At 47.9% G+C, this 23,639-nt stretch overlaps 1 protein-coding gene across 4 annotated transcripts in view; it reads left to right on the top strand.

Moving 5' to 3' along the window:
• The window catches only part of LOC147637063 (uncharacterized), a 104,974-nt gene extending 82,142 nt beyond the window's left edge, over nucleotides 1–22,832 (top strand). For all 4 annotated transcript variants that reach the window (XM_086800680.1, XM_086800682.1, XM_086800679.1 and 1 more), the window contains one exon: nucleotides 22,351–22,832. In XM_086800680.1, the coding sequence (XP_086656806.1) occupies nucleotides 22,351–22,474 (124 nt within the window). In that variant the 3' untranslated portion in view covers nucleotides 22,475–22,832. The remainder of the gene's footprint in view (nucleotides 1–22,350) is intronic.
• Nucleotides 22,833–23,639: the final 807 nt, after the last annotated feature.

Raw genomic sequence — 23,639 nt, 5'->3', positions numbered from 1 at the left:
TGGCCATACAAGAAGTAGGTGCGAAAGTCTCATCATAATCAATGCCCTTTTTGTGGGCATATCCTTTGGCCACTAGCCTGGCCTTGTACTTGTCAATGGTACCATCAAGACTTTCTTTTTAATTTGTATACCCACTTCGTGCGAGTGGGATTCTTGCCATCCCACAAGCAAGTCTACCAAATCCCATGTGTATTTTTTATTGATAGAATCCATCTCATTTTGCATGGCTTTTACCCAATGCTCATCCTCATGAGCCTCTTCAAATGAATCTAGCTTATCTGCATCACAAAATGTACTCATGCAAGCAACATCTGCATGTTCTCTTGCATTACGTGAACCAGCTTGTATCCTGCTACGAAGTGGAGCTGAAAGTTTGCTCTCCTGTAAGGTACGGAGCAACCAATGAAGCACAACTGTAGCCTCTTCCATTGCTGTCCGCTCTTACTCCACTGCATCCTCTACATTTTGAGGTGTAATGAGCTCATTTATGGGTTGATTTTGAGCACCCAAATGCTGTCCATTAGGCAAAGTTGATGGATAATCTGTTGTGCAATCAATTCCCAAAGGGAGAAGTCCTTCAAACATGTTAAGTGGGTCTGAAGGTGGCTGTCCAAAAAATTCAGCCAATGGCTGGTCTGAATTTTCAGCAAACACGATGTCTCTGTTGTCCAAAATCCTTTGTGTGGAAGGATTAAAGAGACGGTAGTCTTTATTGCCACTGCTGTAACCCACAAATATGCACTTAGCTGCTTTGTCATCAAGCTTACCTCGCAATTGTTGAGGTACATGTGCATAAGCTATACATCCAAAAACTCTAAAGTGATGAACTTTAGGTTTCCTTTCGTGCTAGGCCTTATATGGCATTATAATTTTCAATGCTTTGGAAGGACATCTATTCAACACATGTGTAGCACACATGATTGCCTCCATCCAAAATTTATGAGGCAAGCCTTTGCCCTTAACCATGCATCTAGCCATTTCCATCAATGACATGTTCTTTCTCTGAGCAACACCATTTTGCTAAGGAGAATATGGCATTGTGCATTGATGCTTTATACCCTTTTTTGTCATAAAAGCTTTGAAAGCAATGGACATGTATTCCTCCCCCTTGATATGTATGGAGGGTTTGCACTTTGCAACCTGTTTGATTTTCAACTTGTGCCACAAAATGTTGAAAACATGCAAATACATCATATTTTGCTTTCAAGGGATACACACCCAAGCAAATCTGGAGTAGTCATCGATAAAGGTTACAAAGTATAGATGCTTCCCAATAGATGGTGTCTGCATAGGACCACACACATCACTATGCACAAGATGTAATTTTGCGGACAGCCCTTGTTGATCCATCTTTTGGGAATGCATTTCTGTGCATCTTACCCAATATGCACCCTTCACATACGTGTTTTGGTGGCAGTTTTACATGAGGCATGTCCTATACCATTTTATGCCTTTGCAAACTGCCATAATTCACATGCCACAATTCTGCCTCTTGCATGGCAGGTGTAAGAGTGGTAACCACATGAGCATCATGCCTGTCAAGCTGATATAACCCATGGTACAATGTGCCGGAAGTGACCAATACATAGCCACCTTCACGGTCTTTCACTGTGCACATGTCATCCTCAAAGTTTACTGCATATCCTCTTTTAGCAAAAAAAGGAGACGGATAGCAAGTTCTTCTTAATCCCTGGCACATAGAATACATTTGGGAGACATAAGTCGGCACAATCTGTTGTTGTGAGGATCACCTCACCAACACCCTGAGTTGGATAAGAAGAATTGTTTGCACATGTTACCCGTTTGCCTTCAGGGGCAACCATAAGCTTCTTAAACAAATTCCTCTGCTATGAGGTAATGTGTTTAGAAGCACCACTGTCAAAGTACCATGTGTCGTGTCTTTCATTGACACTGAGAGACATATGCTCTTATGATGCATCATAACTGCAAGTACACAAGCCTTGTCACTCATTGCATTGTCAGTATAGAGGTCTATTATACCTCATATTTGTTCAGCTGGCTCTTCACAGAATGCATGGGTGACTTTGGAGCAGATGTATGCTGCTCGTAATGAGGCTCGGATCTCGTTTTTGAAAAGAGAGCTGGAAAATCAGAAAATGCATGAAGGAGATGATATGTCTAGCCACTTAAACAAGCTGCAAGATTTGAGAGAGCAACTCATCAATGTGGATGAGATTATTCCTGAGACACAGCTTGTGTCCACCATCTTGCACTCTTTGCCAAGATCTTACTTGGCTTTTCATACCTCTTTGAACCTCAGCATGAGGAATGCTGTTGAACCCCTTAAGTATCAGGAACTTGTTGCTCTCTTGCTACAAGAAAAGCAAATGAGGAAGAATATGAATATGAACACAAGTGCTGAACAAGCATTTACTACAGGTCAAAAGGGGAAAGGCAAATCTCAGCCAAAGAGTTCAAATCAGAATTCAGGTGATGGTGGTTCATCTCAGGATACCAAGAAAGGTGATGGACAGCCCAAGAAGAAGGGCAAATGTCATTACTGTAAGAAGCCAGGTCACTACATCACAGAGTGTAGAAAGAGGATTGCCAAAGAGAAGGCAAAAGAATCTGGGATGTCTGTAAATGATGCCTCTAAAGCTCCTCCAGAGACTGCTTCTTTTGTTAAGGACAGGGATTACTGTTTCTATACATGCAGCTATGATGCCTCTTGGTCTTCACAGGCACTCAGTATGACAGAGCATGCATGTACTTGGTATTTTGATAGTGGTGCTTCAAAGCATATCACATCTCGTAGGGATTTGTTTTGTCATGTAGGCCCTGCCCCTGTTGGCAAAACTGTTCAGTGTGCCAACAATGCTTCATATCCAGTTCGTGGCATTGGGGAGATTCAGCTCACAGCCATTGATGGCTCTATTCTTCGCCTTACAGATGCCTTATATGTACCAGGAATAAAGAAGAATTTGTTGTCCATTTCTTCTTTAGCACATTGTGGTATGCAAGTCCACTTTGATGATGATAAATGCATGGTCAGAGACAAAGCTAATGCTTTGACCTTGATGCTTACTGGTACATTATGTCATGGACTTTATCAGTTGGATGCATTTCAGCCAGTGGATCAGTCTGCTTATAATGCATTCACTCTTACTCCAGCTATGGTTGATGCGGAGTTATGGCATGCTCGCATGGGGCATGTAAATTTTGGTAGTCTTATGCTTATGCAGCGACATAACATGTTTACAGACCTACCTCTCATGGAGAGGCCTCCAGATCACATTTGTGAAGGATGTATTTTGGGAAAAATGCATCGGTTTTCCTTCCCACGTGATCAGGCTCTACGAGCAACTGCAAAGTTGCAGCTTACACACAGTGATCTTTGTGGTCCCATGCAGACGAAGTCATTAGGAGGTTGCTTCTATTTTGCTACATTTATTGATGACTTCTCTCGTATATGCTAGGTCTATCCTTTGACACAGAAATCACAGGTATATGATGCATTTTTAGCCTTTGTAGCACTTGGTGAAACAGAGTCAGGATGCAAAGTTAAGACTCTCCATTCTGACCGAGGGGGGGAATATATGTCACACATGTTGAATTCCTTTCTTGAGAGTAGGGGTATAAAACATCAGTATACTACTCCTTATACTCCACAGCAGAATGGGGTTGCAGAAAGGAAGAATCGGTCACTCATGGAGATGGCCAGATGTATGCTAAAGGCAAAGAAGCTACCACATATCTTTTGGGTGGAAGCTGTCATGTGTGCTTGTCATATTCTGAATCGATGTCCCACAAAGGCATTGGTTTCCATTACTCCTTTTGAGGCTTGGCATGGCCGCAAGCCTTCGGTATCACATTTTCGTACTTTTGGGTGTCTTGCATATGCACACATACCCAAAGAGTTGAGGAGGAAGTTGGATGATAAAGCCACAAAATGCATTTTTGTTGGGTATAGCCGTGAGAGCAAGGGCTACCGGTTATATGACCCACTATCCAGGAAGATATTCACTAGTCGGGATGTGATTTTTGATGAAGAATCAGAAATATCCATGGCTGGTTATGATGCAAATCAGGCTGAAAATGATGTGTTTGAAGGTCTACTACCTATGGAGTTTCATTCCACAGTTGGTGATCCAACTCATGAGGGTACAGGACAGCCAGCAAATCATGAAGGTGGTGCAGAAATTCAGCAGCAAATTGAGCCAGAAGCTGAACCAAATATGGGGCAGCAGGCACCACAGGTCAGACACATACCTAGATGGTATTTGAGGACATTACAGGACAGCCATCTAGAGGGTCCTCTTGCTGGTCGTGAACATGTACAAGGATCTGGAAGATCAATCCCCAAAACACAATAAGCTTAGAGCTTTGTAGAAAGCTTCAAGCTTTTCACGAGGAAGAGCCCCATGGTGACACTCTACATATAATATTTTGTACTTCTGTATTATATGGATGTGACACACATGCAAGGGTTGACTTGCATTTTGTGGCTACCACACTTTTGGCTCTATCTCTCTCTCTCATTTCTGTGTGAGCTTCTCTATCCTGCACCTAACCCTAATGTGCAGGTTTGTGTGTGTGTGAGTGTGTGAGTCCAACACCAACAATTGGTATCAGAGCTGGGGGCTGCCTGTGGAGTTCTATCCCTAAAATCTGCAGCAAACAGTGAATTTCCGTCCAAAACTACGAAATTCCGTCTGTCGCCTGGGACCTTCCGTCGACAGAGCAGTTCGCTCCTTCCGCCCAGCCCGGCCGGTGGCACTAGTGCAAGCAGCACCGTCGCCGCCCCTCAGCGCCTCCCGACCAACGGCACTAGTGCAGGTAGCACCGCCGTCGCCGCTCTGCGCCTCCCGGCTGGCGCACTCCGTCAGCGGCTCAGCTTCCTCGGCTGGCCCGCTTGCTCCTCCCACGCCGTCGCCGCCCGCTTGTTTGCAGACTTTGTCTGCTGTTCTCGCCCAGCGCTTGTTTGCGGGTGGCCACACCAGCCAGCTCACGGTTCCGCCTGTACTACCTGGCCGACTAACGTCAGCTCCCATTCCGTACTGTACCATCCGGGTATTGGCCTGCAAGTACTTTTTATACAGATTTTTATTCACATGAAAATACAAATTTTGCAACCATTTCAGGGCAAGTCAGATTCAAACAAAATTCTAGGGGTTTGCCAAAAATTACCCTTGGCCAGAAAAACCCGCAGGTGGTGCCATTCATACTGTTTGGTTTGGAATTTGGGGGTTTTCCAAATTGAGGTCAAAATCAGCAAATTGAGCCTCTTTCAGTTGCAGAAATTTGGGGCTTTTGTGAAAATTGGCCAATTAACAGCACATTGAAGCGATTGGAGTGCATAAAAATTGGGGCTTTTCAGATTGGAGCATGTAATTGGGCATTATAGCTGTGATTTGTCGCATATATATACACATTGTGTGTAATTGGACAATTTGGTGCAGGTTTACACTTGCTTCAGTTTGCAGGCAAACATTTGCACGGGACATTTGGTTGCCTGGCAGTGCACATTGGTGCTTGGTTTGCTTGCAGGTATATTTTGTTGACATGGCTCAAAATGCTACAGATGTATTTGGTGTGCTTACCCAGGAGGACAAGTTGGATGGATCTAACTACTCCCTCTGGAGTGTCATGATCCGTAATTTGCTGGTAGCCAAAGGGCTTTGGGGCATTGTGTGTGGTGATGACACACGCCCACTTACCATACAGCCAGCCACGCCTCAAAGGGAAGGTGCTCAAAGAGTTCTTGAAGTAGAACCTGTTCCCACACAAGAGCAGAAGAGATGGGACTCTAGGGATGCACAGGCCATGTCATTGATAGCCCTTTCAGTGAAAAGGACTATTATTCTGCACATTCGTTCTTGCAAGACATCGAAGCTTGCATGGGACACATTGTATCAGGTACGTAACGAGGCAAGAGTTCCTACTTGAAGAGGCAATTGGATCTCCTTTCTATGGATGAGGGTGACTCCATGGCAGATCATCTCACCAAAGTGAAAGATTTGCAGGAACAATTGCTCAACATTGATGAGGTTATCCCAGACAGACAGCTGGTCACCAACACTCTTCATTCTTTATCACCTTCCTACTTGGGCTTTCACACCTCTCTCAACCTCTCTATGAGAAGAGGTGGTGATCCCGTCACTTTTGAAGAGCTGGTGGGTTTACTCTTGCAGGAAGAGCAAACAAGAGCAAACTTATCGAGAAACCGTGGTGGAGACAAGGCATTTACAGCCAAGGACAAGGGTAAAGCAAAGAGCTTTAAGCATAGGGAACAACAGTCTAGCAAGGCTGGTCATGGACAGCCCTCTTCTGGTGGTGAAAAGTCTGACAAAGGGGATGCAAACAAGCCCAAAAAGAAGGGCAAATGTCACTACTGCCATAAGCCTGGACACTACATCAGTGAATGTAGGAAGCGGATTGCAAAAGAGAAAAGGAAAGAAGCAGGCAATGCAGTAGCAGACTCTTCTGATGACAAAGCACAGCAATCAGCTAATGTAATTCAGGAAGAGTACACTTTTTTGGTCACATGCACTAGTGACACACCAAGTGCTTCAAACAATGATATGTCTTGCATTGCATCTGACAGACAGGATGTAGATTTGCAGGAACAATTGCTCAACATTGATGAGGTTATCCCAGACAGACAACTGGTCACCAACACTCTTCATTCTTTATCACCTTCCTACTTGGGCTTTCACACCTCTCTCAACCTCTCTATGAGAAGAGGTGGTGATCCCGTCACTTTTGAAGAGCTGGTGGGTTTACTCTTGCAGGAAGAGCAAACAAGAGCAAACTTATCGAGAAACCGTGGTGGAGACAAGGCATTTACAGCCAAGGACAAGGGTAAAGCAAAGAGCTTTAAGCATAGGGAACAACAGTCTAGCAAGGCTGGTCATGGACAGCCCTCTTCTGGTGGTGAAAAGTCTGACAAAGGGGATGCAAACAAGCCCAAAAAGAAGGGCAAATGTCACTACTGCCATAAGCCTGGACACTACATCAGTGAATGTAGGAAGCGGATTGCAAAAGAGAAAAGGAAAGAAGCAGGCAATGCAGTAGCAGACTCTTCTGATGGCAAAGCACAGCAATCAGCTAATGTAATTCAGGAAGAGTACACTTTTTTGGTCACATGCACTAGTGACACACCAAGTGCTTCAAACAATGATATGTCTTGCATTGCATCTGACAGACAGGATGTATCATGGTATTTTAATAGTGGTGCTTCGAGCCACATCACTTCATGCAAAGATGTATTTCAGCACTTGGTTAATGCTTCAAATGGCCGCACTGTATCATGTGCAGATCATACCACATATCCAGTAAAGGGAATTGGCAATGTCATACTTATTGCAGCCAATGGTGCCAATATATGTATGAAAAATGTATTGTATGTTCCAGGCATAAAGAATAATCTACTCTCCGTCTCAGCCACATAAACGACCAAGGTTTAAAGGTTGAATTTGAAGATGGAAAGTGTTTGGTAAAAGACCCATAAAAGGGCTATGAAATAGTCACTTCTGGAACACAATACAAAGGCTTGTATAAGCTGGATAGCTATGACAAGCGTACTTATTATGCAAATACAGTGGCTGCCCACACTCCTGCTATGCATGATGCAGAGCTATGGCATGCTCGTTTTGGGCATGTAAATTTTCGGAGTTTGATGCTTTTGCAGAAGCATCATATGGTTGATAATATGCCGCCTCTTGAGTCTCCACCAAGACATGTATGTGAGGGATGTATTTTGGGAAAGATGCAACGAAAACCATTCCCCAAAGATGGAGCACAGCTCATACATAGTGATGTATGTGGTCCAATGCGGACACCATCCATAGGGGGGCATCTTTACTTCATCACATTCATTGATGATTACTCCAGGTTTGCTTGGGTTTACCCTTTGAAAGCGAAAGCAGAGGTGTTTGCATGCTTTCAACACTTTGTAGCGATGGCTGAAAATATGTGTGGATGTAAAGTCCAAACACTCCGCTCAGATAGAGGTGGAGAATACATGTCAAATGCATTCAAGGATTATATGCTTCAAAAGGGCATCAAACACCAATGTACTGTGCCTTATACACCGCAGCAGAATGGTGTAAGCTGAAAGGAAAAATAGATCTCTCATGGAGATGGCAAGATGCATGGTGAAAGCACAAAAGTTGCCTCACAATTTTTGGATGGAAGCTATAATGCGTGCAACTCATGTGTTGAACAAGTGTCCAACAAAAGCTTTGAAAACCATAACACCATTTGAGGCTTGGTATAGCCGAAAGCCAACAGTGGATTATATGCGTACATTTGGGTGTTTGGCATATGCACATGTGCCAGAACAACTCCGAATAAAGCTAGATGACAAAGCAATGAAATGCATTTTTGTGGGTTACAGCAATGAGAGCAAAGGATACCGTCTTTATAATCCAACTACACGAAGGATTTTTGTCAGTAGAGATGTGGTATTTGCTGAAAATTCAAAACAGCCCATGTACAGCTTGTATAAAAGTAATGATACAGGCATACAGGACATGTTTGATGGACTATTACCCATTGCAATTAGGGGGGATTCAGATCAGCCAGCCCCTACAGAAGAAAATCCTCATGTAGAACATGTGGAACAGCTAGCCATTCAGTCCCCTTCTATGGAAGAAGTGGAAGATCTTGTTAGGGAAGAGCAAACAACCATAGACACAGCCAAGTTAGTGCCAAGATGGTTGCTGAAAACTTTGCAAGAAAGCAAACTTGCAGCTCCACTCACAAGTAGAACAAGGGCTAGTTCCAGCCATGCATTGAATATACATTGTGGGAAGTCTGCATTAGCCATGGGTGGTCTCTTTGATTCAGAAGAGCCTTCTTCTTATGAAGAAGCACATGAGAATGAGCATTGGGTGCAAGCTATGCAAGCTGAAATCTCTTCTATCATGAAGAACAATACTTGGGATCTTGTGGAATTGCCTAAAGGCAAGCATGTCATTGGAACAAAGTGGGTGTACAAAGTCAAAAGGAAGTCTGATGGTACTATTGACAGGTACAAAGCAAGACTTGTGGCTAAAGGCTACTCCCAAAAAAAGGGAATAGATTATGAGGAGACTTTTGCTCCTACTTCGAGAATGACCACAATAAGATCAGTGATTGCATTGGCTGCACATAAAGAATGGAAAGTGCATCAATTGGACATCAAAATTGCATTCTTAAATGGGGATTTACAAGAGGAAGTATATGTAAATCAGCCCATTGGTTTTGTAGTTCCTGGTGAGGAACATAAAGTATGCAGATTACACAAAGCATTGTATGGGTTAAAGCAAGCTCCAAGAGCTTGGTATGATAAAATACATGCTCATCTTACCAGCCAAGGTTATGTGAATAGTCCAGCTGAAAGCACATTGTATGTAAAGAAAACCGGTGCCGATATTCTCACAGTCATCTTGTATGTGGATGACATGCTCATTACAGGTACTAGCAAAGCACAAATTTCAGATTTCAAAGCTGAATTTGATATGTTAGATTTGGGGCCTTTACACTACTATCTTGGCATACAGTTTATGCATACAGATGATGGCATTGTTACGCAGCAAACTAAGTACATAAAAAGTTTGCTAAAAAGGTTTCACATGGATGAATGTAAGCCCATTTCTACTCCAGTAGAACCAAGTGTACGGCTTACTATGCATGATATTGGAGAGCCTTTTGAGGCCGGCATTTACAGCCAGGCAATGGGATGTCTCATTTACTTATGTAACATGAGGCCAGACATATCTTTTGGGGTGTCTTTGTTGAGCAAATTCATGCACAGCCCAGGCACAAAGCATTGGCAAGCAATCAAACGCATTTTTCGTTATCTTCAGGGTACCCTGGATCTTGGTTTGTTCTATCCCGGAGGGGCAGCTTGCAGCTTTATGCATACAGTGATTCAGATAGGGCTAGTGATTATGATACCAGGCAATCCACCAGTGGGAATTGTTTTTTTCTTGGCAGTTCATGCATATCTTGGTTGAGCAAAAAGCAACCCACTGTTGCCACATCTACTGGTGAGGCTGAGTACAAGGCAGTCTTCACAGATACAGTAGATTGTGTATGGTTGAGGAGATTATCGGCTGATCTTCGTGAGTGTCAGCCAGACACCCACCACCATTCTTACTAATAGCCAGAGTGCTATGGCTGTGGCACGAAATCCAGTATTTCATGCATGTACCAAACACATTGAGATTCATTATCACTATGTCAGAGAGAGGTTACATGCAGGGGAGATCGGTTTATCTTACTGCCCTACACAGGATAATGTTACAGGTCTATTCACAAAGGCTTTACCTCGAGAAAAGTTTGAAGCTTTCCGCAAAGCTTTGGACTTACTCTCATACAGAGAGTGATCTGCTACCTTGTACAGGTTCACACTTCCACTACAGGGGAGATTTGTAGGCATATGCTCACTTATGGTAGTGCTATGTGTGAACAGAGCTTAACCAAGGGCACTTTTTCCCATGTGGTTTTTCCCTTGGATATCAAGTGTGAAAGGACACTCTACATATAATATTTTGTACTTCTATATTATATGGATGTGACACACATGCAAGGGTTGACTTGCATTTTGTGGCTACCACACTTTTGGCTCTCTCTCTCTCTCTCTCATTTCTGTGTGAGCTTCTCCATCCTGCACCTAACCCTAACGTGCAAGTTTGTGTGTGTGTGAGTGTGTGAGTCCAACACCAACACTTTTGTAGACATTAATATTACTTTGTTTCTTTCTTTCTTCCTCTCTTGCTCATACAGAGGGTGTCACTAGAGAAAAAGCGTGATCCCTTCTAAGAGCCACACGCCCCAAATCTTAGAGGCCTCATCACTCCACCCGGATTCTTTATTTCTTTCTTTCTCTCTTCATGGGGGCTCCGGTTTGCCACAGCCCCTCCACACAGCAGTTCACATCATGAAGATTCTCTAGTGTCAAGAGACACTTTCCTACTCGTAGAGGATATGGCGAGCCTCTTAACAATCATCGACTCCCCTATGCTGGATATCCTAGATGGATGAGGGTGATACCATTAGGATGATACCCAACACACAGGAGTTTCTTCATGTACTGCCATGATATGGAGATACATACTTTTCTCATGTATTCAGATATACCTATCGTCATCACCATTGTACATGTAACTAGTTGTCTATGTTTTTCTTTCCCATGATCAATTTATCTCAAGGAACTATTGTAACACTTTGTTTGGTCTCATAGAAGTCTTTTGAAGACGTTGAATATAACTTTCTTGATTCATCTCCGGAGGTTTGACAGAAACTCAGTACGAAGGGCTTTGTGTGAATATATGCTCTTATGTGTGTGTGTGTGTGTGTGTGTGTGTGTGTGTCTGTGGAGTGCATGTGTGAGAGCATATCTTGATACAGAGTTCTACACCCACTATTGGGCACTGATGACGTTAGTGGGGATGTCGTAGTATCTAGTCCATACTATGCATAATGGAGTTGATAGTTATATAGTCTTGTGGGTTGACTACCATGAGTATATAACATGCATGTTCATAAAAGGTGAATTTGGGCATGTTCCTGGATTCATCTAGGTATATACCTTTCTTGATCCACTACCTCTTTTGAGAGGGTTTTGATCCACTGTCCAGGATCACTCATCATCCTGACCAGCGATGATTGGGACTTTACTTGATGGAGCTCAATAGGCACAATGACTTACTTCTCATAGAGAGGAGATCCCAGCCTTGGGACACCTCCTCACAACTGACCATTACTAGTTTCTTCCATATACATGATGGCAACACCACCCCAAAGAGGTACCTAAGCCCGCAGATCCACCAAGGAGAACCAGTGTCGCCATACCACGCCAATCGACAGCCACCTCAACCCCCTTGGAGTGACCCTAGACCGCAACCACGACCCCCTAGAGTCACCCTCGACCGTGCCCGCACTTGACGTCCATGGGCCTTGTGGTCCACGACTACCCTCCACATGGCACTCCAGATTGGGGAGATTCTCCAGCAACATAGAGACACTCTCCCACTAGTGGTGGACATGGTGAGTCTCTCAACAGTCATAAGACGCCCTAATGCTGGATATTCTAGATGGATGAGGATGATACCACACCCACAAGAGCTCTCCTTTATATTGAAACGGAGAGGTATTTTCACATGTATCCACATGCTCACTATGACGCTCACTATGATAATGATGATGATGACGATGAGATAGCCATACAGTGTAGAACACTTTTTTTTTTTTCCCCGAGAAAAGATCCTTTCATTAGTTATATAAAAACGCCCGAAGGGCTACAAAAGATCTCTCCTGCTCCTAAGAGAGAGAAGAGCAGTGAATACATCATGGCAGCCCGGGAGACTCTCCCTAGGTGCTGCAAAATACAAGCATCAGTATAAAAAACTGAGCGGCTAAATCATACAATAGGGGGGGGGAAGAGCCAAACAGGTGGCCTGTAGTGCCAACGGGGGGATCCCGTGTGTAAGGTGTAGAACGGGCCACAGCGCCAAGTGGTGTGAAAGGCCTGGCGCCGTAAGATCGCCTCATCCGAGTCTCCCCGGATGCGGTCGTACTGTCCTCGCAGGGTGTGGATCAACTCCTGCCAAATCCCCCGAACAGTCTCTGCTGGTGGCTCTAATCTCCCCTCAAAGGCCGTAAAGCACCGGGCCCTCCAGGTGAACCAGATGGTGAGGCTGCTGAGGAGCTCCCATCGTAAATCCCTCTCCTGTGTCCAGCTGGCGGACGAGAAATACGGTGCCGGAACCAGGCGAGGCTGGCCCCTAATAAATCTGATGGCATGACTGCCTTGCTCCATCTCATAGCCCATAGCAGGCCCTGACGAAGTCGACCAAGCAGCAGCACCCCACGTAAACATACCCTCTGGAGAGAGGGGGGCCAGAATACGCAGTATCCGCAGCCAAATCTGCTGTGCCTGAGGGCAATCCCAAAGGCAATGTCTCTGTGTCTCCATAGGGTGGCCGCATCGGACGCAGGCCGCCGGAAGACCGCTGTAAACAAGCCAAGTGCCAACTGCTGAGCCCCTGTGGGCGACCAGCCACTGAAAAGCCGAGATCCTCCGGGCCTGCCGACTAGCCCAGAGCCGAGCCCAGAAATCCTCCAGGAACTCCTGTGAGAGTCCCTGCAATCGCCAATGCCCCGCTGCCGCTGGAGAAACCGTCCTCCTCGCCGTCAAAATATGCCGTCCCAGCCGAACAGTATACTGCAAAAAGGTGATCTCTGTGGCCTCAAGGGATGCATAAGGATCATGCCACTCGTACTCCCCGGGGTCCCACTGTAGCCGGGCCAAGGGGCGCGCTGCATATGCCCATATGCGCCAATCCGGGAGCACATCAGCAGGGTCGGGGTCAATATGCCACTTCCGAGAAGCGGCAGACACTACCCAAATCCTCTGGAAGGTGCACTCTGCAACCAAAGGCGACTCCACCTCCACTCTCTGGAGTCTGCCCTCATCCTGAATCTCATAGTGGAGGCATCTGCCATCCTCAGTGCCAGCTCTGACAGCAATCAGGATCTCCAACTGCGTAAAGGCTCCCATCCACCGTGGGGCCACTGGCTCGAGAGGTGTGAACCACTCCTCTGTAAGTGCCTCCTGAATATCATCCCTCATAATCAACCCCCCTCTGAAGTGACTCAGCCTCTCCACCTGGATCTCCTCTGGTAGACTGCAGAAAGCCTGCCAGTCTCCAAAACTACGAGCTGGGCCTGCCGCTAAAGGTCCCCAGGCTAGACGAGGCCGAGAACCCAGCATATGACCCTGCTCCGTACGAACCGTTGGGCTCCAGATGAGCGGCTGCCTGGCCCGCTCCTCAACACAAGAAGGAGGCCGCTGAGAGAGCCCCGGTCTCAGCAGCTCCCAAGCTCTCAGGATACTCAAAGCAAATCTGTCCTCCCATCCTCTATTGAGGCCTGTCCTCCTCATCTCTATGAAGATCCAGCGAATCTCTGGTGCCCAAGTACCCCCTGTAGGGGGCGCCCAAGCCTGCAGTCGCTGCAAGAGGAGCTCTTTCCAAGGCTCAGCACCTGGAAGTAACCCCCGAACAATAAGCTTCCCCAATAAGGCTCTACTCTGATCGATTGGATCTATAATGCCCAAACCGCCCTGAGCCAGCGGAAGTGAAATAACTGCCCATGCAACCTTTGCCCGAGCTGGCTGACCGTCCCGCCCAGACCACAGAAAGTTCCTGATCAGCCTCTGTACCTGGCTGATGCAAGAGCTCGAGAAAATCCAGCAAGACGTAATGTACCACATGGTCGCTAACAGCACCTGATTTGCCACCACCACCCTCCCAGCCAAGGATAGTCGAGCTGTACTCCAATACAATAGCTTCTTCCGAATGCTCAGAAGAAGCGGGGCAATCTGCTGCTCAGGTGACAAATCGAGGCCAATCTGGCATCCCAAATACCGCACTGCTGTGCCTGGAGGAATCCATCTAAAACCGGGGTCCGGGCTCCATGCCGGAGTGGGAGCACTACTAATCCAAAAGGCCACTGTCTTGCGCCAATTGATCAATGCTCCCGAAGCTGCACTAAAAACCTCGAGCGACTGCTCAGCCCGAATAAGATTGGCCTCTTGGCCATGCAAAAATAAGCCCGTGTCGTCTGCAAACTCAGCATCAAGCAAATCCTCCCCCCGGACTGGGAGCTGAAGTCCTCTCAAACCAACCTCCTCTGCCGTCAAATACATACTCATAGCCTCCGCAAAGAAGAGAAAAAGGAAAGGGGCGAGAGGACACCCCTGACGGACTGATCTGGTCAGCTCAAAACTCGGCCCCCGTCCTCCTGCAATCAGCACCTGGCTGCGAGCTGTGGAATACAAAGCTGCCACCCCTTTGATCCATCCTGGCTCAAAGCCCAGGCGAAGCATAGTGCCCTCTAAGAATCCCCAATCAACTCTATCGTATGCCTTCTCAAAATCGAGAAGCATCACGACCAAGTCCTCGCCAAGAAATCTAGCTCGGGCCGTCGCCTCCCAGAAAGTAAAGATGTTGTCAAGGATACTGCGCTCCTTGACAAATCCTGTCTGAGTAGCATGAATCAACTCCCCCAGAAAGGGCTGGATCCTCAAACTCAAGGCCTTTGCTAAGACCTTGTAGACAGTATTGAGGATCGTAATAGGCCTCCAATGCCGAATGTCATCTGATACTCCCTCCCCCTTGGGGATAAGATAGATCAAGCCCTCTGAAAAGCTCTGCGGCATCACCCCAGTGTCCAAAACATGCTGAAAGCCCCTGCGGAGGCATGGCCCCAAAAGGTCCCAATAGCGCATAAAAAAGGCCGGCGTCAGTCCGTCCTCCCCTGGGCAACTATGTCGCGGCAGGACCCTCAAGGCCTCGGCAAGCTCAATCTCTGACAGAGGCGCACCTAGAACTGTACGCATATGGTCTGTGACCCTCCTCTGCACATGGGCCCACACAGTCTGTCTGCAAACATCTCGATCCTCAGTGGCTGGCTCCGCTGAAAGCAGGTCACTATAAAAAGCAGTGGCAATGGCTCTGATCTCCCCGAGCTCAGTAGCTACCGATCCATCCGGTCTACCAAGCTGGCGGACTCCTGCTCGCGCATGCCGGGGTCCACTGATCTCAAAAAACTCCCCAGTCACTCTATCACCAAGCTGCGTCCACTGAGAGGCCTGACGACGATAGTAAAACTCATGTCTCTGCTCCTCTACCTCTCTAACCTCCTGGCGTGCCTGGCTCAACTGGGACGCCACCCACTCACATGCAGGCTGCTGCTCCTGAAGGCGCTGTAGCGAAGCAAGGCTGCGTCTCAGCCGTTGCTCCCGCTCGCGAATCTCTCCCAGTCGTGTCAAAGCTGCAGCGTGCAGAAAAGAGCTAAGATCAGTGAGTCCCTGGGCACACTGGCCCGCTGCATCCTGGTCAGAGCACTGACTAGCATGCCAGATCCTCTCAATATCCTCAGCGAGACTAGGATCTGCAAGTACCCTCTCTGGGATCCTCAACTGCAAGGTGGGCTCCCGTGTCCCCTCCTCCAATGTCAATATAACTGGCGCATGATCTGAAAATGAGGTGCCAGCGAGAATGCCGACGGAGCCCCCTCGCTCCCCTAACCAATCGCCCACATAAAAGCGATCAATCCGTGATAGATTAGTCCCTCCCTGCCGGCGATCCGACCGAGAGAAACTAAGACTGTCCTGAGACCGGGAGAAAGCCCCATGCTGCCATGCATCAGTGATCCTCAGTGACATGCAAAACCGGTCCCAAGCTGCAAGCTCCGTGCCGTGCACTGTAACATGACTGCCTCCCACCCTATCTGCCGGGTCCTCAAGCATGTTGAAGTCTCCCCCAACACACCAATGTGCGGCCTCTGGCAATGCATCTGTAACCTGAGTCCAGAACTCTGCTCGGGCACTAGCATGATTGGGCGCATAGATGTTGAGCACACCCAATAGCTCATCATGCATCCTCAGAATGACATACTGTGCTCTACCAGGCACAATGATCCCTCGATCCACAATGGCCTGCCGCCATACATCTGCAATAACCATGCATACTCCTCCCTGTCCACCCAAAGGACCAAACCCTGCAGACCAAAAAGTGTCCCATCTACCAAGCATCACCAAACCATATCTCCGGATCCTGCTCTCACCCAAGTGGTGCTCCTGCATCATCAAAATGTCAATGCTGCCACCAACCAGGCATCTCTGAAGCTCCTGCCTCAAGCAACCTCGATAGCGTATAAAGTGTGCTCCGCCAAGGCCCTGTACATTCCATGAGATGATTCTCATGGATGCCCTGCTGAGGTGGATGCTGTCTCAGCCGTGCGGCGGGCCTTCGCAAGCGGCTTGGATGGAGAGTAGTCCCCATCCGAACGGCTGCGAATCTGCCCACCCGGTGTAATACAGGAATCCCGGATCAGGCGCCAGTGGCTGTGGCCCATGGCGACTGCCTCCTGCTCTGACAGAGAAACCTCGTGTATACTCACGTATCCAAGGTCGCGTGCCAAGTCTGCCACTATGCGCACGACCAAATGCCGAATCCCTGAGGTATCCACACTCCCGGGATCCAAGAAAAAATGAGCCAACTCCCAAAGTCGGCCTATCACATCTGTCACCTCCAGATCACTCATGTGGTGAGAAAACTCAACTGCCTGAGTCTTCAAAGTGCTGAGAGCGAGCTCTAGAGTCCACTCCCGATCACAAGGTCCACATAGAGGGAACGAGAAGGCCACCGCTGAGTCTAGTGCCTCCTCCCCGCGGGCCGAAGGTATCACTACATGGACTCGAATGGGCGCTGGCTCATGGGGGCCCTCTGCTCCAAAAAGCCGTGTAAAGGAATAATCAAAGGCCTCCGAGCGCTGTCTAATGCCAAGGCGACTCAGCCGACTGCGGATAGATGAAATCCGTGTGGCCCTAATCGGCATAGGTCTCCTCTGTGATGCTCGAGCGAGGTCAGTGCTCAGCGCTCTCCGGACTGCAGGTGAGCGCCAGGGAACCGCCAGGGTCTCCCGGGAAGGTGCGGCGGGCGGAGGGGGAGGAGGGGGAGGCGAAGGAGGTGGAGAGGGAGCCGCTGCCGAAACCGGAGCGGGGGCGGGAGGAGGCGAAGGTGGAAGCGAGGCGGTGGGAGGGGACGGGGGTGGGGGGGTGAAGGAGGGGGAGCTGGCATCTCCTGGTCCTCGGTCGCTGCAGGGGTCTCCTCCTGAAGGGGAGCAAAGCTGTTCCTCACGGGAACCCAGTGAGGCTGAGACTGTGGCTGCTGCTGTAGCGGTCTCTGGGCATGCTGCTGTGGTTGTCTCCCTCGGCGGCGCCCCTGTCCAGGCTGCCACTCCGAGGTCTCTGTGGCCGGAGCAGGTGTCCCTGAGGCAGCCTGCCGAGCCGAATCTGTGGGCGGGCCATCAGTAGCCTGCTGCTGTGGTGAAGGTCGAGGTCTCCTGCGAGGGCAGGCCTTGGTCAGATGACCGACCTGCCTGCAAATGAAGCACTGGTTCCGGAGCCTCGAGAACTCCACTCTCTGATCTATCCACCCCCCCCCTATCCTAGGTAGCTGAATGACCTTAGGAAGGGAGGAGATGTCAGACACCAACACTCTGACCGAAGGTAGCCCAGCTGCTCTGGCCACCACTGAAGCTGCTGAGGGGCCCGTCTCTAGTACCGAGCCCAATGCTCCGAGCCTGGAGAGGAGCGGAAGATACTCCCGGCGGAGACCAGGGAAACAAACTGTAATATGGAAGAGGCGCTCTCCCTGCTCCGCCGCTGCTGGGTCAAATCCATGCTGCCAAGGTCTGAAGAAAGCCCGAGCTCCCCTGATGTCCAGAGGACTCATGGCAAGGACCTTGGCAACGCTCTGGGCGGCCTCGAACTCGATCTGATAATGGCCCCGGCCCAGGAGCTGTACATCCAGGATCTTGCCCACATCTGCAAGAAGGCGAGCCTGAAGAAGATCCCTGATCTCCCCTCTGCTGGGGCGAGTGCCGACTATACGGCAGATGGTGGAATGAGCCTGGAGGCGTTCCACCTCTGCGGTGAGGCTCGCTTCCTCTTCCGGCGAAAGAGAAAGCCTGATGGGGGTGACCTCAGGGGCGGGCGAGGGGGCTGCTGATGAGTCCCTCTGAGGCGGGGCGGGAGGAGCCTCCATCAGAGTCTGAAGCTGTGGCGAAGGCGAGGCGAAGGCGGGAACCTGCTGGAAACGAGTTGCACACAGAGAGGCGGAATACGGAGCGAAAAAAGAAATCAAAACCCCCAGGGGGTGGAAGCAAGAAAAGGAGGGGAGGGGGGGGGAAGAGGCGAAAGAGATTTTTTTTTTTTTTTTTTTAAACGCTGCAGAGAGGAGGAAGGCGCAAAGACAAGGGGGGGGAGGCGTAAGGGGAGAGGAGGGCGGCGAGCAAAGCTATGGGCAGCAGCGAAGGGGGGGGGGGGATAACTGGCGGAAAAAAAACCAACTGGCGAAGGGGGGGGGGGGAAAAGGCGCTGCAGAGAGGAGGAAGGTGGCGTAAGGGGAGAGGAGGGCGGCGAGCAAAGCTATGGGCAGCAGCGAAGACAGGCGGAATGGTGGGGCGCAGCAGCGGATGTAGACGGGGGCTAAACGATAGGCGGCGGGGGTCAAAAGAAGGCAGGGGACAATGCTGGCGGCGGGCAATGCAGGGAAGGCAGAGAAGGAGGAAGCAAGGAGGAAACGAGGGGGCGAACAGGCCGGGAAGGTGAAGGGCGCAGTGCAACAGCGGGAGCAGGGAGAGGTGGGCGGGAGCTTCAGCGAGCGGGGACCTACAGTGTAGAACACTTGTGCCTATGTGCTAGGGTTTTCCAGAGAGAGAAAGAAGAGTGCAGTGGAATCACACATACAACACATGCAAGAGTCCTAAACTATTGCTCTATATTATGTACAAGAAAGAAGTAATACAACTGAAATTCAAGTACAAGATGTGGCTGAGAATGAAGACGTCAAATCACAGCCCTGTGACCTACCACTGTACACTCCTGGCGAGCATTTCACCTATAGAGAAAGACACTGTGAAGTCCCAACACTAAGGAAAGCGGTGAATATGACGATTTGACTACGCATGTATATATATGCACCAATACTCCTAGTCGGCCAATGCTTTTGCTATCGGCCACCTGTACCCGACTACTATGTCATCAATGCCATGTCACCTTCACCACATCATCAATGCCATGTGTCACCTGCGCTACTTTGCCTGTCAACTGCTATCTTATGTTGTCCTGTGCCTTGCATACTCGTAGGTGTGTCACATTCTCCCTACTTGCATCACTACTGTCCTTTTGAAAATCTCTTAGTTTACTGCTTCCGTGGCCATGCAAGTACAGGCATCGCTGCTGCTGCTGGCCGGCGACAGAAACAACAGTGCATGGCAGCGGACGGTGTTGACGGAGCCGTAGGCGGGGGAGATGTGGGCAGCAGGGGCACCCAGCTGAATGGTGCGAAAGGGCAGCACGTGGGTGGCGCACAAGTGCTGTGGCACAAAGCTGGTGGGCACAGCTGCATTAGCAGAGGTGACTGCGTCAGGTGGGTGAAGTGGCACAACAGAGGCAGGCTAGCCTTGATCTGATACCATGTAGGTTGACATGGTTCCAGGAGGGCCTGCAGCGCGCGAGAGAGAGAAAGATATATTAATGTCTGCAAAGGCCAAAGTGGCCTATAAGACCAAAACATAGTACACAGCTGATGGTGTCTCATCAAAAGTAAGACAAAAAGGACTAAAAAAGTCCTAAACAGCTATGAAAGGAAAATACTCCTACTGAGGTACAAAAGTGTATAATATCTACAACTAGCATAAGACTGGTGTAATCTGCTCATCTCAGTATCTCTCTCATGGGGTGCTGTAAGATAGAAAGACTAAAGAGGGGGGGAGTCGTCTCCTGTGGCGGGTGATGATGGCTCTAATCCACGAGTGATGAATCGGCCGTGGACGAGGTCCTGGTAAGCGTGGGCGTCTCGCTCGACAAAGTACTATGGCTCTGTCAAGGGTGACTCCTCCTGAAGGACGTCTATGGGACGTCTGGCTCTCCGAGGGGGTAGTGGAGGTCCTGGTCGTATCTGCCGGGGTGGTCCTGGCCCTGAAATATTTGTCATGGCTCGCTGGCAGGGTGGATCCTGGTGTGTTATTCTGACTCGTAGGAGAGCCTCTCAATGGCGTCTGAGCTCCAATAAGAAAAGCCCTAAACACCTGTGATCCTCAAATTCCATCACATGTCGTAATGGTCCAAAACCCTCTCGGAAGAGACACCAGTATCTCCCTCGTATCTCATAGCACACAGTACATCGGCATATGTAGTGCTCCTCTGACTCCACTTCTTGGTGACATAGCTGACAAATGCGGTCTTCTGGCTTCATCCCCTCATATCTGCCAGTCTCTACCCTCAGCTGATGTGATGAAATGCGGATCTATCCAATGGCACTGCGAATGCCATGTGAGAGATGGGTGTCCATGTATGTAGACCGTGTCACAAAGACATCTGGGGAGAGATGTAGAAAATGGTCCCGATAGTGGGAGAGAGAGAGAGAGAGAGAGAGAGAGAGAGAGAGAGAGAGAGAAACTTTTATAGGCATGTAGCCTAATCTTTTGACCCAAAGAAATCACACATTGGACCACCAACATGCAGCGCAAGCAGAAATGGGCCTCTGCGCAGGTGGGAACTAGCAGAATGGGCACAACACGTAGTGGAAACGCGATCGTGGGAGAGAGAGGAGACCACCAGTGCACACCACAAGCAGAAAGGGACCTGCACAGGCAGGAACAGGCAGAATGCGTGCAGCAGAAACACACATGTGGGAGAGAGAGGAGACGACCAGAGTGCAGTGCGAGCAGAAAGGGGCATGCATATCTTTACGGTATGGGGGAGAGAGAGAGAGAGAGAGAGAGAGAGAGAGAGAGAGAGAGAGGAAAGAAAGATTTTAATTAATGTCTACAAAAGACCCACTGGGTCTATGAGACCAGCATGTGTTACAAAAGCTCCATGTGTAAACTGTGAACATGGGAACAAAAAGTAGTGAACATGGAAACAAAAAGAAGACGCGTGTACTATGCGGACCTCCCATTTACATGTGTTGCTATAAATCCAGAGCAACATGACCAGAGCGACTCGGGGAATGTGCCTGGGATCTCCTCATCCACTGATAGATCATAGTACCATCCTCCATAATCAAGCGTAGAGCTGTGATGGCGTCCTCTGTTTATGAAGTGGCCTCTCCATGGTCACGGAGGATATCTTGGACCTGCAGCTGATTGGTGGAAGGCCTGGATCTGCGGATGCGGGGTCAAGAGGGATCGCACTCTCTCACTAGTGACACCACAGGTGCGTGGGACCAAATGATCCCGCGAGCGGGGGGGGTGTAGCTTCCGACCTGTATGGGCCCTTGGACCTTGTGAAGCCTGGATGGTACTTTCTGGCATGGGGAAGAAGTGTGTAATGGATGTCTGAGAGGCACCTCGCTGGCTATGGGTCCCTAGGTGCCGTTTGGGCATGGTCTCCCAATGGCGGTGAAGCAAAAGACTTACATAAATGTCTACAAAAGACCTAAGGGTCTATGAGACCAAAAATTGTTACAATACATCCATGAAGTGACTATCATGGGAAAAGGTGAAACAATATAGCTAAAGACACAAAATACCCCTGTGACAACTATGTTGCAAAGTAATCCTGTAATGGATGGTTGAAACATGAGAGAGAGAGAGAGAGAGAGAGAGAGAGAGAAAGAAAGATATATTAAGCATCTACATGAGAGAGAGAGAGAGAAAGAAAGAAAGATATATTAAGCATCTACATGAGAGAGAGAGAGAGAGAGAGAGAGAGAGAGAGATTGAGAAAGAAGCTTTTTTAATGTCGTAGGAATGATCCCCAGAGAGAGAGAGAGAGAGAGAGAGAGAGAAAGAGAGGGAGACTGATGCCGGAAATATTCACAGGGACAAAGTTCACAAGGTCTCTGAAATAAAGGACATTTTCAAAGATTCACTGATGGAAATGGAGAGTATTTGGCTGCTGGCCAACAGCATTTATGAGAGGACTTTTGTAGGGATCAAGAAATAGAAGACATTTATTTTGCTGATGGGTTGCGAGGGCAGACGGGACCTGGTTTTGCTGGTCTGCTGCTTGATTTCCAATGGAAATCTCTCAGATCCCAAGGGTACAATAAACAATAAGGAAGAGGGGTTTTAAGTCAGCACGAAGAGAACCCCATGTAGTCTGTTTCCATTGCAGTAATCCCTTTCAAAAAGCACTATCATTGGTGTCTTCTGAACTAGTTTTCTTCCTTTTTCCATCAAAATGGAACGATGGGGCCCTTTTCCATCATAAAGTGGGATGAATTCAATTCTTTACAATTCTGGTACATTAAATCGTCTTGTTTTTCCACAATGAAATCACACGTTAGTGCAGTGGTAAGGAAGGAGTTAGAGAGTCCCTAGGTGATGGGTTCAAATCTCAATGGCATCTTGTGTGTGTGTGAGTAGTGTACTTTCAAATTCCTATCCAAGCCAAAAAAATAAACAAACAATGGTGGAATGCTCTAGTATACTACACATGCTTTACTAGTATTTGTTTGCAAGCTCGAGAATGTTGTGTTTAACCCAGTGCAGTTTTTTCCATACGAGGATGCTATATTTTGATGCTTGTGCTTTGAACTGAATGCAATAAATCTCTATGCATGCATGGGTCGGAAGACCCAAGAAAAAAAATACTTAATAATAGCGGTTTCTTCTAATAAATATATTTTTCTCTTTCAACTCAAAACTACCTCTTGATCTTGGGACCTTTGTGTGAAAGTTCCTAATTAAGCTAGTTCTTTTTGCAAGTTTGTTTCTTACTTTTACTCTAAAATTAAGGCATCTCTAGAAAACATGTGATTGAATGTGTCTTGCCTATGACTTCCAAATCATGATTAAATTTTAATTTAATTCCAAAATGCATGATTTATTGATGTTTGTATGACCTTCATGAACATATGTCCAGTGATAGGAATAATAAGTTGATTGTTTACTAACAAATAAGTACTCTTTCTAGTTATTGCATTTTAATGTTCATTGAAATAAGAAGTTGGTTGTTTACTAAAAGATAGGTGCTCTTTCTAATTATTTCATTTTAATTTTCACCTTGTGATAAGTAGCAAAAGAATTTTTATTTTTTCTTGCTCAAATGAATCATGTGTTAATTGAATTTGTCTCAAGACCAAACCATTTAAGTGTAGCAAACATAC

This window comes from Cibotium barometz, chromosome 7, assembly GCF_041138505.1.
Source record: "Cibotium barometz isolate CiBa-2024 chromosome 7, ASM4113850v1, whole genome shotgun sequence".
NCBI lineage: Eukaryota > Viridiplantae > Streptophyta > Polypodiopsida > Cyatheales > Cibotiaceae > Cibotium > Cibotium barometz.
Note: the sequence above shows the minus strand (reverse complement) of the source record. Positions and strands in the feature narration are given on the sequence as shown.